General features: G+C 41.5%; 1 protein-coding gene across 1 annotated transcript in view; it reads left to right on the forward strand.

The window, feature by feature from the left end:
• The window catches only part of PNLIPRP3 (pancreatic lipase related protein 3), a 33,502-nt gene that overhangs the window by 17,031 nt on the left and 1,061 nt on the right, over positions 1-15,410 (forward strand). The window contains exons 5-10 of the mRNA XM_027596818.2: positions 471-579; positions 4,161-4,280; positions 4,364-4,486; positions 7,833-7,951; positions 10,878-11,010; positions 13,066-13,177. Of these exons, the coding sequence (XP_027452619.1) occupies positions 471-579; positions 4,161-4,280; positions 4,364-4,486; positions 7,833-7,951; positions 10,878-11,010; positions 13,066-13,177 (716 nt within the window). The remainder of the gene's footprint in view (positions 1-470; positions 580-4,160; positions 4,281-4,363; positions 4,487-7,832; positions 7,952-10,877; positions 11,011-13,065; positions 13,178-15,410) is intronic.

Consider the following 15,410-nt stretch of genomic DNA (forward strand, 5'->3'; position numbering starts at 1 on the left):
TGGGTGTATACCGGAAGGGTTGGGTCTCAGGAAGAATGGGTATGGGCTGGAAGCCATAGATGTGGTTGCTGGGCTGTTCTTTTCCTGAGGACCACGAGGCCCCTTAGCACAGGGAGAAAAACCTGACCTCCAGTTGAAAATAGACGGTATTTATAACAATCTTCATTTCGAAATCCAAACTCACTTCCATAGACTGAATGATGTAGTTAAGAATTTGTGGGCGTGGGGGGGGGGAAGCCATGCAATGCAAAAAACAAAGGCAGCTGGACATTCTAGGAAAGCACCTCTGGTGCTTTCTCCTTCAGCCAGACAAGGAGGCGAGTGGACATGGGGGTCACTTTGTCCATTGACTAATTCCCATCCTGTGTGTGAGAGGGACAAATATGTCAAGCATCGGTCAAGCACATGTAAACCATTCCACCTGGTCTTTTAAAAATACGTGTCCTGTTTTCCTTTAAAAATCCTATCAGAAAAAGTTTGGATATTCTCCTTCTAAAGTTCACTTGATTGGCCACAGCGTGGGAGCACATCTGGCTGGGGAAGCTGGGTCGAGGGTACCAGGCCTTGGAAGAATAACAGGTAAGCCTGCCCTGGGATTGGGCCTGGAATTTGCTTACACATTTGTTTACACACAAAATCAAGTATCTGAAACACCAACTGAAGTTGAGGAAGCAAATGTAAGATAGGAGAAAATGGGACTCAACTACACATAAAAGGGTTTTCAAAGCATGAGGGCGTAGATCCACGTTAGAGAATGTTCACTGTGGCATTACCTGTGATGGGAAAGTAATGGGAGCTGACCTCTACCAGCAGAGGACGGCTGATGAATATGACACATGCTGTGCAACTCCATACTGCTAACACAAAGAATGAGTTAGAGCCCCACTGATGGTTCTGGAAGGTTGTCCTGGACACATCGGGGTCGCAGCTCACAGTGGATGCTGGCTGTGTGGAACTGGTTTAAGGCCTGTGCCCATGCTATTCCAGTTGCTAGAATGTTGAATATTACCCCTGGGTATACTATTAAGTCTAAAAATAAGTTGCTGAGTCAGGTATGTATACTATGAATTAGCATGAATTAGTATATACTGTGAACTAGATTTTTGAGGATGATAATCATTTCCCTTCCCTGTACGCCGACTTCCAAACCAATTGAGTCAGATGAATGGAGATCGAAGTATCAGCCTCAGTATCAACAAGTTGGCCTGACGTCTCTCTACTCTGCATCCCCAACCAATATTCAGTCAGCAGGTGCTGGATTTCCTCGTCTGCTTTGCACCTGTCCATGTCCTGGTCACTGTCCCAGCTCAGGCCTTCTTCATTGCTCTCCTGGATTTGGTCACTCATGACTGGTCCCCCAGCCTAATCCTCCACAAGTGCTGCCAAGTCCTCATGTTTCCAAATACAGGCTGCGTCACTCGCTGCTGGAACTTTCCATTGTCCAAAGCCTCTTAGCTTGTCACATAAATGGTTCATGTTTCATCATGGCTTTTCATGTTTCTGTGCCTTACCCCATGCTATTGGCCCTTGCCCGAAATGGCCACAGTTCATCTTTCAAGATTCATTCCAAATGCACCTTCCTCAGGCAGAGTTAATTCTCTCTACTTCCCATATCCTTTGAAATATCCCTCTATTAGATCCGAAAATGCAACTCTTGTGTTGCATGGTTATATATATACATATATATCATATATACATACATATACATATATATACAATTATTCACTCACCTGTTTATTTTGATAGACTCTGAACTACTAAGAAAGTCTCCCTTATCCCCACACCTCCCCAGGCCTGACACATAGTAGGTGTACATTTCCTGTTGGTTAAAACAATAAACTGTAGTTCTGTGTGTGTGTGTGTGTGTGTGTGTGTGTGTATACACACACACATGCTTTAAATTCGAATTTGAACTTTAAGTATCTTTTTCTAAAAATAGTTAAGAATGCCAAATTACATGTACAGTGTTTTGTCTCTGCAGCCTTTTGGTATAACAGACTTCTCCTGCTGAAAACTTCCTTTATTCCAGCTCCCAAATCCCTACCCCAACACCAGCACCAGCCCACGGCCATCTTTCTTATTTGGAGTAATAAAATTGTATTTTTATTCTGAAGTCATTGGGTAGCAAAAATCTCCCTTTGCTCTAAGTTTTCAGGTCGGGGGGAATGAAGAAACAGGCAGAGTTTGTGAAGATGGAATGTCATGGGGCCTACACAGCCTTTCAGCCATAAATGAGAGGGAGGAACATTGCTCTTCATGTATTAAAAATCACACTGGGTTACCATAAATTTGTGAAGATTTTGATTTTCTCAATTTCGATTTCCAAAATCAGATACTATATAACTCCCAATTCTTCCTGCCAAGTGAATTATCCCGTTGAGTAAATAGAAAACAATACATTTTTAAAGGCTCTCTGAAAATCCAAAGATTGCTATAATTTGGACGCTGCAATCTATATTCCTTGCAAGTGGTTAGTTTTTGAACAATCATGTTCCTTGAGTAACAAAAGAACTAAAACTTTAAGAAAGATACTAGCTTTATCATAAAACCAGTTCAAAGCAAAATTAAATGATAGATTTTAAGATGTGCCTAAGTTGAACCTTCTGCTGCCTTTCCTCCTGAGACCTGGAACCCCCCACGTGAAGGGCCCTGCTTCCCTGCTATTTGCTCCTTCTCTGATCAGTAGACTCTGAAGTGGGTCTCACATTTGGTTGCATCTCTGCAGAGCTCTTGACTCTGTGCTTGCATAATACCTTGCAGCAAATCGGTGATTGCACACTAAACAATCAAATGAACTTCCTAGTGTTGAAGATGGATCCTGAGACTGTTGTGTTTTGGAAGCTTGGGACACAAGCATTCACTTCTCACTCCTGCCACATTTCCACAGGGCTCAGGCCCCTCCACTCCAAGTCCTCTCCACTCTGGGATCCAGTCTTCACTGTACAGCAAAGGGATTTTTTGCTAAAATGTAAATCTCCCCTTTTGCAAACTTGTAAGAGCTTCCCATTGCCAACCAGAGGATGTCCAAACCCTTTTGCGTGGTTCAGATTACATCCGGCCCCTGCTTAAAATGCTAGCTTTGTCTTTCATCCAGTTCTAAAACTCTGTACACCAGCCCTCAAAAACCAGTTAGTTTCCCAGATGTGCTTAACTGTTTCACCTGCAGGCCATGAAGAGTTCCCCCTGGGGCACGCTGACCCCTCTTTACCCTGGCCGACTCTTCTGGTTCCTCAGATCTCTGCTCGTATTTCCCGTCTCCAGCAGAAGCATGTCCCAGTTTCCCAAGACTGCCTTATGGGTTGCTTCTCTGCGCTTGCATAATACCTAGGCTCACCTCTGTCTCTGCACTGAGAGCATCCTGGATCAAGCTGTCTTCTCTCTTTGTGTCCATCAAACACAAAGCTCTTTGAGGACAAGTCTAGGCCTTATTCCTTGCATCCAAGTGCTGAACCTAGTTCCTGGCACATGGTAAGTGCTTGATAAATAAGTGTCAAATGCATAAATGAGTGGATATGTGAATGGTCATAACATCTTAGCGACCTCTAGATATCTTAGCTTTATCTTTATTAGATATTTGAACAGGAGGCAGTGGGCTGAGGGTCTAGACACTTGGGCTCTTAGTCCATTTTGCCTCCAGTATATGGTGACTTGTCAAGTCACTTCACTTCACCGGATGTCAGGCTTCTCATTTGTAATGTAATGAAGTGGAAATAATGAGCCACAGCTGAAAACTAAGCTTAAGTGTGTTGCTTTGTAGGTTCATGTTTACATGCTAAAGAGCTCTTATCTTTTATTTTTATCTATATTTTTGCATACAGATGTTGCTTTTGAGATCATCTGCAATCCATACCTTAATTATGTATACGGTAATCCTGCACAGACCCTAGAATTTGATCCTTCTGATTTTGTTAGTTGTTTTGGCATTTTCCGGACACAGCCTTACTTGTGTATAGGAATGTGACATTGTAATCTATAGAGCCCTGCGTGTCTATACTCAATTTATGTATCTATATTTTGTCTTGCGTGGTGTTTGACCTATATATATCATAAAGGAAAGAATACCTTGCCCTCACCATCCATCCTTCCAAAATAACAACACTATGAATATACTCTTGGAGAGAACATGTCTTGGTTTAATGGAGTTTCATGTTTTTTCCCAGGGTTGGACCCAGCCGGGCCATATTTCCACAATACTCCAAATGAAGTTAGGCTGGACCCCTCGGATGCCGACTTCGTCGATGTCATTCATACAAATGCAGTTCGCTTGCTCTTTGAGTTTGGTAAGTTTTCAAGACAAGCAGAAACTACACTGAAGCATGGAAAAGAATTTTAGAAGCATTTATCCTGCTTTTATCTATTTCAGGTGCTGGGACTATTAATGCTTGTGGTCACCTTGACTTTTACCCAAATGGAGGGAAGCATATGCCAGGATGTGAAGACTTAATAACGCCTTTATTTAACTTCGATCTCCACGCTTACAAGGAAGGTAAATACTTCCTAAAATATGAAGTTGGCTATTATACATTCACACGGCTCCCTCCTTGGACAGGATCCACACCCTTCTGCACGTAATATCATATAAAAATATACTTTAGCCCAAAACACAGTCACATGCATAAAGCTCCCGCCAGTTGTGAGATCTCTGAGATCAGTTCTGTGTCTTATTTATCTTTGTGTCCCCAGGGCCTGTCAGAATGTCCAGCAGGTTGTAGTCACTCAATGTAAATGAGAGGGATATGCTTATTCATTCAGCAAGCTGTGTTGAGTACCTACTATGTGCCAGGCATAATTCTAGGAACAGAATACAAAATGAAATGACTACAGAAGACAAGAACCCCTCCATGATGGAGCTAATATTCTAATTTGCTAGAAAAACAATAATAGAGTAAGGAGACAAAATAAAGCATGGAATGAAATATGAGGTGTTGATGATAGTGGGGGTCGAGTGGGGAAAGGAGATTTTTGATAATAGGGTGGTCAGGGAGTCCTTACTGAAAAGATGACCTAAAGGAATTAGCCATGAGGATACCTGGGAGAAAGGCATGCCAGGCCAATGGGTGGGGGGCAGCCAGTGTAAGGGGCCTGGGGCAGGAGCCTGCCTGGGACGTTCATGGCAGTGAGGAGCCTACTGTGGCTGGAGTGAACTGAAAGAGGACAGCAGGAGGCATGAGGTTAGAGAAGGGGCTGAAGGATAATACAGGGCTTTATGGACCATTATAAAGATTTAAGCTCTTACTCAAGTGAGATGGGAGATGTGGGAGGATTTGGCGCAGAAGAGAGATATGGTTTGACTTACTTTTTAACAGAATCACTATGGATTATACATTAAATTAATCACAAATAAACAAATAGTATTTAACCCTTTATAATAGTGTCCAATAACAATAGTATCTATAGAGAACCTGGTAATAAGGCAACAGAAGTTATTGTTGGGGGATTTCATTATTCTCTGGATCTGCATATCATCATCATGTAAATAATGAAATGTATCATACATAATATATAAAATGCATAATACTATAATGTATGATGATATGATAATAAGTGAATGACTCTAAATATCTCACCCTCTGATTCCACATGGTCAGAATATCTTGATGATGTAATTATTTGATCTTCCAATCGGTTTGTGTAGTGGAAAGATACACAGATCATGACATTGAGAGTAGCTGGAATGTCCTCTTCTCTAGAGACAAATTGCAAAGTTTTAATATCTGTTCTGAAGAGTAAATGTGATTAGAAGTATCTGTTTGCAATGCCTACTGAAGAAAAGAAACAATAACTGGTGAATAACAGACACTCAAAACGAGAAAGCCAATTCCAGCTAGAAGAGATAAGCAAAATTCATTCAAATAAGGCCTATTATAAAACTTATTTCTCTTATTTTCTGTATTATGACTTAAAATCCTTTCTATTAGGATAAAATATAGATCATAATATTTCTTTATATAACTATATACATACACAGAACATTTGAAATTCTGTAAAGAATTAATTCAAGTAAAATACATTTTTCACAAGCTATCATTTTAAGACGTTATAAAATTTCCTACAACTTTATTTAAAGTATGTGTATCCGGGCACCTGGGTGGCTCAGTTGGTTAAGCGTCTGCCTTTGGCTCAGGTCATGATCCCAGGGTCCTGGGATGGAGCCCCACGTCGGGCTCCCTGCTCGGCGGGAGGCCTGCTTCTCTGTCTCTCACTCCCCCTGCTTGTGTTCCCTCTCTCGCTGTGTCTCTCTCTGTCAAATAAATAAAATCTTAAAAAAAAAAAAGTATGCGTATCATTCATGTTATGATTTAGGTGAGTTCAAAGGCATTAAGAGATTCGATTTTACATTATACTTATGACTAAGAAATTACTTACTTTTAAAATTGATATTTCCCAAATGCGAACGAACCATCTTGTCTACATCACAATTAATTGTGAATATAAATCTGAATATAAAAAGACCTGATGTAAGAGATGTCCTTGTTTAAAAAAGAAAATGATGCCATTTATTGATCTTGCTTTCTGAAGTTACCCTGTCTCAGTTATCTATTGCATGACAAACCAGAATGGCTGAAAAGAACAGTGGTTTCATTGCCCATTGTTCTGAGGGTCAAGATTAAGGCAGAGTTCTGTAGAGACTTTGCTTTGCGATGTGAGTTGTGTGATTGCATCCAGTTGGGGGCTACACTGGGTTAAGCTAGGTGGGAAGATTCAACATGGTCTTCCACGTCTGGGGTCTTGGTACTGGTTCCTCTCTTTAAGTGGTCTGTTCTTCTTCAGGGCCTTTCTTCCCAGCCAGTTAACCAGGACTTCTTAACAGAAAAGCTGGGTTCTAAGAAGGCCATAGTGGATGCTAGAAGGTCTTTTAAGACAGGACCTGAATTTGCACGGGGTCAATTTCTCCATGTTCTGTTGGTCAAAGCAAGTCAGGGGACTAGCTTGCCATCCAGGGTGGGGTAGGGGGGGTGAAAAAAAATAGGCCCCTTGCTCTTGAAGGGAGGAATGGTAATCTGTTCTTGCAAAGGGGTGAGGACCTAAAAAAGAGTGACTCACTGGAGGCCACTATTACAGTATAATGATCTACCACATATACTAAAACAAAATCTAGATTCTCAAAGATCAACCAAGTTGTGTAGGTCATTGGAAAACTAGTCCATGGCAGACACTAAAGATGTTGCTATAGAAGATTTAAGAGCATAAGTGACTAGAATGCTAACTTCAGAATGCACAAATGTATTTAGATGCATCTTATTTCTTATTGCAATAATCTGAACTCTATTAGTGGCCATAATGTCATGCCTGACAATGACAGAACTAACTTGTCTGTAGCATTCTTTATAATACCTCTTATCTGTCACACCTCGAAGCTCAGTTGAAGGTGTGCATGGGTTAACATTGTTGGCTGTGTTGTGATTGAATAGGAGGGAGTTCAGGCTTCCTGCAGAAACAGGGAGACAGAGTACAAATTGGTCTAAGGTGGAGATGCTGTGTGCACAAGAATCCTGAAAGCTCTAAGTGCTTTAAAGCTCTAGGTCAAAGATCCGGGAAGTGTTGAAGATAATAGTATCAGAACACAAAGTCATTTATATTTGCATTTGTTTATTTACCCTGCTTGAATGTCCCTTGAGATTCACACAAAGAATTCTTTGGTACAAAGAAAATGATATGTGCTATTGATAAATGTTGTGCAGTTTCCGAGCCTACATACAAGGCCTGGCTGTCTAGACATCCCAAGTCAAGAATCTGTTTTTTTTAAGTTACTTTTCTAAGAAATGGTTCTTACTATTAGTTATCAGTTAATTCGTTTATTCCTATCAATTAATTGGAAATTGTCTTCGTAGAAGTGGCTTCCTTCTTTGATTGCAACCATGCCCGAAGTCATCGCTTCTATACTGAAAGCATTCTCAACCCTGATGCATTTATTGCTTATCCTTGTAGATCCTACAGATCCTTCAAAGCGGTAAGTAAAGTATTTTGCAGTGGAATTTAATTAGCAAGTCATTTTTTGAACCATGATCGGCCAACGAAAAATTAGTGCTTTGAGTATATGGCAAAAAATGCATCTGCCATCTTGGGAAATAATAGATTCTTTCTCTGTGCAGAGTGTTGAACAGTAGCTGGATTGCTGAAGGGCTTAAATAACTAAACCAACTATCTGTGTTCTGGTTGTTTCAGCTCTTTTGAAGATTATATCCCCAGTCTTGCATTTGGGGCCATTTTTTATGCAGTAATTAGATGCTACTGTGTAACAGGCATAAGTCCAGGTCAAAAAATTTTCTGTGTATATATTTTAAATGTCATCTTCAAAGATGCCCCGAGAAGGCTGAACCAATCAATAGGTACAACCAAACATATTACTGTTTACTTGGAACGTGAAAATTATTTTATTAAAATTTAATTATTTATACGGAGCCGAACTAAGGCATAGATAGCTCCCAGGAGCTCCACACAGATCCATAAGGGACAAAGTACCAAATCTGATTTTGTTTAAGTCATAAAACGCACGGTGCCAGATCTGAACTAAATGTATTTTTCATTTGGTTATCACTATGAAAAGGAGAAAGAAAATCTATTTTGTAGTGAGAAGTGGAAAGATTTTCCTTCTTATGCTTCAGAGACCTAATTCCCTGTTTTATCAGGGTAGAAAATGTGGGTTTCCAGCTGGAGTTTATTGTAAGTAATAGCTACTTTGTGACTAAGTGCAGTGTTGGGACAGGAATGAGCCGTTTCCATCCTCTTAAACAGAGCAAGGTGACTGGGTGCCCTTCGGCCACCTTCTCCGTCTCAGGAGCCAGTTGTCCTTACCCATGGCACGCCCTGGTGAACTGCCATGCTTGGGAAGCTTGCCAGCCGAATCCTGGCATTTCCCCAATCACCTCCTTTTATGCCGCCTCCTCCTTCTGGCCCCAGATGCTGCTCTGAGTGGCTAAAGAGACCTTGGCACTTACTGTACTGAAGGCATGTGGAAGAAGCCCTCGGAGTCACAGTATAGTCAGAGATAATGGGCTACAATCCGCGAGATGGGAGAAGCTTAGGCTCCTGTGCCGCATGGCTTCCAATTATGGCTATAAACTAGAGAACATTGCCTCAATTTCCTTGACATGTTTTATTGTGCTTCTACCCAAACAGTCATAAAAAGGAAGTGAAGTGAAATAGAACAGAATGAAATAAAATAAAATAAAATGAAGGAAGAATACTAGTACCAGGCTGTCTGGTTCACATCCTTGCTCCCTCACTTACTAGACACACATCATTGGACCAATTCTTTAACTGCTCTGCACTTTGGTTTCCTCATCTGTTCGACAGGGAGGCTGAAAGCACCATAATAGTAAAGAAGCTTGTGAGGATTAATTAGTTAAATGCGCATAAAGTGCTCAAAAAGTGCCTGGCATGTGGTAAGCCCCTAAGAAATATGAGCTCTTTTATTATCGTTACAAGTTTTCTTCATTAAAAATAGAGTTTTACTTGGGATGCTTTACTATAATCCTAGCCTAAATGTTCATGGTTTATATATCCAAAACTTCAAAATCTAAAATAACAAATATTCAAACACCGCTACCCAGATTTTTTTAAGTTAACATTTTGTTAGTTTTGCTCCACATTTTAAAATGTACAGATAAAATTTCATTCCTTTTCATTCTTTCCCACCCTCCTCTGAGGCAGGGTTTGGAGTAAATCCAATATGTATCAGATAAATAGTATTACACTTATCTTTGTGGATTTGCTTTTTTGTTGTTAAATTTTATAAACTTGAGATCTACATTGATATATGTAGATCTAATGTATTTATTTTATAGGAATCAGTCACAATTGATTTCTTCATTCTACTAATACACATTTTGGTTGTTTGAGGTGTTTGTTATTAAAAGCAGTTCTCAGGGGCACCTGGGTGAGTCAGTCGTTAAGTGTCTGCCTTCGGCTCAGGTCGTGATCCCAGGGTCCTGGGATCGAGCCCAGCATCGGGCTCCCTGCTCGGCGGGAAGCCAGCTTCTCCCTCGCCCACTCCCCCTGCTTGTGTTCCCTCTCTCCTGTGTCTCTCTCTGTCAAATAAATAAATAAAATCTTAAAAAAAAAAAAAGCAGTTCTCAGTAAACACTTCTGTATGTCTGCTAGTGTGCTTGTGTGGAAGCTTCTTTATGGCATGTAATACAAGTGAAATTGTCAAAGCATATGTGCATTTGTCTTTTTTTTTAAGATTTTATTTATTTGAGAGAGAGAGTGCAAGCACAGGGAGGAGCAGAGAGAGAAGGACAAGCAGAGCCCCACACGGGGCTTGACCCCACCCCGAGATCATGACCTGAGCTGAAATCAGGAGTCGGATGCTTAACTGACTGAGCCACCCAGGCACCCCACATTTCTGTCTCTATTAGACATTACCAAATTGCTGTCTGCAACATCTGTCAATTTACATTCCCATCAGGAGCAAATGAGATTCCCACACTTGTCTTCACCACTACTTGATGTTGCAAATTGTTTTAATTTTTGCAGATCTGCTGAGTATGAAATTGTATGTTGGTTTCATTAGCCCATTCCTGACAACTAGTGAGATCGAGCGGCTTTTTACATAGTTATCGACTATTTGACCTTCCTCCTCTGGGGATTATCTGTTCATAGCATTTACTCACATTTCTAATAGGCCATTTTTTTCCTCTCAGTTGTTTTTGTTTTATTTTGTTTTGTTTTTGAAGACAGGGTGGCCTACTAGGCAACTTAGTCATTTTTAAATGCATCTGCTTTATTTAAATTTCAAGGATTTAGCATAGTTTACATGATCACAGTTTACATTTATCATAGTTTACAATAAACATCAAGAGTTTATTGAAGGTCAGCATTTCTAATTACATTTCTCACCTACCTCTTTTTTTTTTTTTTTTTTTTGTCACCAGGGAAATTGCTTCCATTGTCCCAAAGAAGGTTGTCCAACAATGGGTCATTTTGCTGATAGATTTCACCTCAAAAATATGCAGCCTAATAGATCATATTATTTTTTAAACACAGGGTCTCTTTCCCCATTTGCCCGTAAGTACTGAAGCTCAGTTTTTTTATTGTAATGCTTTAAGGTACTTATCTTTAAAAATTCAACAGTTTTTACTGAGTGTCTACTAAATAACTAGGCACTGGGCCAGACTCTGAGGATGCAGTGAAGAAGCAATACAGTGAGTTTAGACAAGTAGGGAGTTTCAATCCCGGCTAATCAACGTTCTGCTAAGAGACGTGCAAAAGAGGATCTGCCACAACCAAGTCAATGGAGCTTTCTGAGGGAAGGTGATTTCTGAGCAGACTCCTGAAAGATGAGTAAGAGAGAAGGAAATGGAAGCGTTCCAGGCAGAAGGAACAGCACACGTCAGGACTGTGGAGGCCAGGAGGAGAGTAATATGAGATGAGGCAGGAGATGTAAATTAAGTCAATAATGAAATCACGAGCCATGTGGTGAATTCGGACTTTATGAGCTCCTGGAAAGCCACCAAAAGGTGCTTAAGATTATCAGATTGGTTTCTTAAAAAGCCATTCTTGTTGCTGCATGGAGTAGAGGGAGACAAGATGGAAGCAGAATGACCTGTTAGGACAAGTGTTGCCTCACCACCATGGAAGGTGATGGATGGTAACTAACCTTGTGTGCTAATCATTTCACAGTATATCATTATGTGGGTATCACGGTATACACGTCCACAATGTTTATGTCTCAATAAAGCTGGACAGAAAGGAGACAGAGAGTACAGAGATGGTTGGGAGGTAGAAGCAAAATGGAACCTGGCGAATGGATTTGAGGGATGCCAAAAGTCGAGAAGTCAAGGATGATTCTGGCTCGCTGGATGTTGTTCCATTCACCGAACTTGATGACACGGGAAGAAAGTCTGGCTTGGAGGAGGCTGATGGGCTCAGTTTCTAACTTACCAGGTTTTCAGATGCCTTGGGATGTGGGGGGTGGTGGTGTCCCCACAAGGTAGTCAGAGATACAGGAGACCGACGTGATCTACAGATAGCGATTTGAGAGATATACCTGTGTGTAGACAGCCATCAGGGCTGCAGAGAAGGATGATGAAATTACCCAAAAAAGTGTGTCAAATGAGAAGAAAGAGAACAGAGAAAGAGAACCTGCAAAGGAGACTGAAGAAGGTCTCAGTCTCTTTCAGAGACAGAAGGTAAACAGGGGTGGAGAGCAGTAAAAGGAGCCAGGGAAAGAAAGACAATGAGGAAGGAAGGAGGGATCCACTGCACCAAATATGCTAAAAGGTCAGATGAGATGGTCCCGAGGGCTCATGGGATAAGGTGTCTCTGGGAGCTTGGGGAGAGGGGTTTCCGTGCAGACGTGACAGTGGGGTGGGCTGAGGAGGTAAGAACGCCGGCAACGATTAACTCAGGAATTGAAAATTCTCTCTGGAGACTTTTTCCCCATTCAAAGGTTTTTCAAACAATTTTAGGAAGAATTGCATTTTTTCAATGTGTTACTAAACATACAGCAGTTTCAGAATTCACAATGAAAGATCTGTTTCGTTCCAGATTTTGTAAAAGTGACCCTTGGCCACTTGCGAGGGATTTGTCCTGTTGGCAGGCTTTGTGCTGCCCCAGACCTGGGCTAACTGGGCATTCTGAGCCCAGAGCCCCGCGGGAGACGACGGGACAGCTCACTTCGCCTCCCATTCTGAAAAGCACAGACCCTCTTGCCCGCTAGGTTTTCTAGATTTATTCTGGGTTAGTTGCCAAACCATGGCCAATAAAAAGCTGGCAGTGCAAACCATACATGCTGCAGAATACAAATGTAATAGAAGAAGACACACACTTCCATTTTAAAAAGTCATAAAAATGCCTGGAAAATTGAAGAATTTTCTTTAGAGAATATCATGACACTATTTACTTTCATAACATGAAATCATGTACATTTATATGTATTTTTAATGTAGTTTTTCACCAAAGTCACTCAAGCTATATAAAGTTGTGCTTTTTCGTGAAAACGAACAGCCGTGTTCAAGGCTGAAAGTTGCGTTCACATCAAAGTGCCCAGGAGGTCATGCTTTTCTTGTGTTTTCACCTCTTCACTTTCACTTTTTTGTTTTGTTTTGTTTTAATTTCCAGGTTGGAGGCACAAATTATCTGTCAAACTCGATGGAAACAACGCCACTCAAGGGACCCTGTTTCTCCGTGTAGGTGGAACGACCGGGAACACGGAGGAGTTTGTGATGGCCAGGTAGGCAAGGGCCAAGGACGAGGCAGTGGCAGGTAGCACGGTGCTGGGCACTCGCTCAGACTGGCTCAGTCAGCAGCTCAGTCTTTCCCGACAGCGGAATGCCACGGGCTGTCCTGACACATTCGACTTTTCTTTTCACTTCTGGCTTTCCAGATATAAAATAGAAATCATAGGCTCTATTTTCTCTGCAGTTCACCTACAAACAGAAAAGGTTAGAAAATGATAGCACAAAATTATAGATCTAGATAATAAAGCAAGTGGACAATAAACAAGTTATTTTTAATCCAGTCCATTAACATTATACAAGTTCGCCTATGTTTTGGTTTGTATAGATTCAAATTACTTATAGAATAAGACATTTATATAAATGGCCAGATTTCTAATGAGCTGTCTGAGTAGCATGCACAGAAACCAGACAAGTGTTGAAAGAGTCAAAGGTGGGAATAATTCAGCAGAGACATTCACTGTGTACCTTTGGCTAAAGTCCCCTTTTATCTTGAGTTTCCTTTAATCTTTTCTTTGGTCAGCCTTAGCATTTTTGTATTAGAGATTTTACTTACGTTGTTTAATTCTGTAATCCATTTCAGAATTAAGGTTACGCACACTAGGGCGCCTGGGTGGCTCAGTTGGTTAAGCGACTGCCTTCAGCTCAGGTCATGATCCTGGAGTCCCGGGATCGAGTCCCGCATCGGGCTCCCCGCTCAGCGGGGAGTCTGCTTCTCCCTCTGACCCTCTTCCTTCTCGTGCTCTGTATCTCTCATTCTCTCTCTCTCTCAAATAAATAAATAAAATCTTTAAAAAAAAAAAAAGGTTACGCACACTAATTAGATGCTTCCTTTTTGCAAACCAATGAATGGATTAGATTTTTGTCTCTTTGCTTTCCATTGTCTTCAAAGAGTGGGCAGGGGCATGAAAGACAAGAGATTTTCTGTGGTTATTTTGTCAGTCGAAGGATGCGGCAGATTAATCATTCTGGCCGTTTGTGCACATCATCTTGCCTCAGTGGACCTGCCCGCAACTATGGGTACAGTCTGATCCTCTGGACCCTGGTGAACACACAGGCTCCAGCCCACCTTTCCAGCCCCATCTCCCACCATCGGGTTTGTTCATCTTTAGCTCAGCCAGATTACCCTGACTGCACTACCCAGCATTCACTAGATCCCCCTTTTCCTCTTCCTGACTTCACTCATATGCTTCCTCTGTTCCAAATACTCTTCCCTGTCTTAACATATCTTATTTCCACGTGTTCCTCATGCCTCCATTAAGCTAGTTCCCTGAGAGCAGTTCAATAGGATCGATCGTGTGCTTGTGGCTCTGAGGCCCACAGGATATTGCCTAAGGCTGGGCAGTTTGAGCCCTGCATAAAGGCCTCTGACCTGGGGCAGGTGGGAACAAACCTGCTTAAAAATTTGTGAGAATATTTTGGGGCAGCTCGGTGGCTCAGTCGGGTGAGCATCCGACTCTTGGTTTCGGCTCAGGTCATGATCTCAGGGTCATGAGACTGAGCCCCACGTGGGGCTCTGCGCTCAGCGGGGAGTCTGCTTAAGATTCTTTTCTCCCGCCCCTCCCCCCCCCACTCACCCTAGCGCCTGCACACTCTCTCTCTCAAATAAATAAAATCTTTTTTAAAAATTGTAAGAATATTTTGACATCTCTGCATTTCTTTTGCAAATATTTAAAGAAGCAGTCTGTCATCTTGTTGCATAGTCATCCAATCCTCTTTTAAGAATAATTCAGTATTTCTGGTTCACAGTAGATGTCCCATCTTGAAATGAAGTCAGATAAACGCGTCTGCACGCTCTTTATTACTATTTTTCAGTCAAGCATCAAGAGTCTGGCCCCTCCCTGTGGATTATATTTTAGTCATGTGGGCTTCTAGTGACACTGTTATGGAGGTCTGCACAGTAGGTTCACTGAGTGGAGGCAGTCCAGAGAGCAACAGGGAGATTATCCCTCAGAAGCTGGAAGAAAAGTAAAGCAATTAATTCTAAATGGAATAGAGGAAGACAGGCCCTAGGAACAGCAAAATCCATTCACTCAACAAACATTTAAATGCCCACTGTGAGCCAGGAATTGTTCTGATTGCTAAAAATACAGCCACAGGTCCTGTCGTTGTGGAGCTTTCCTTCTAATGAGAGGAGACAGACAATACATTAAGAATGGAAGAAGGAAACAGGAGAAATAGAGAAATCACATCTGGTCTAATTTTGGCTTGGATAAGATGTGCCTTATG

Source organism: Zalophus californianus, chromosome 15 (genome assembly GCF_009762305.2).
Source record: "Zalophus californianus isolate mZalCal1 chromosome 15, mZalCal1.pri.v2, whole genome shotgun sequence".
Lineage (NCBI taxonomy): Eukaryota > Metazoa > Chordata > Mammalia > Carnivora > Otariidae > Zalophus > Zalophus californianus.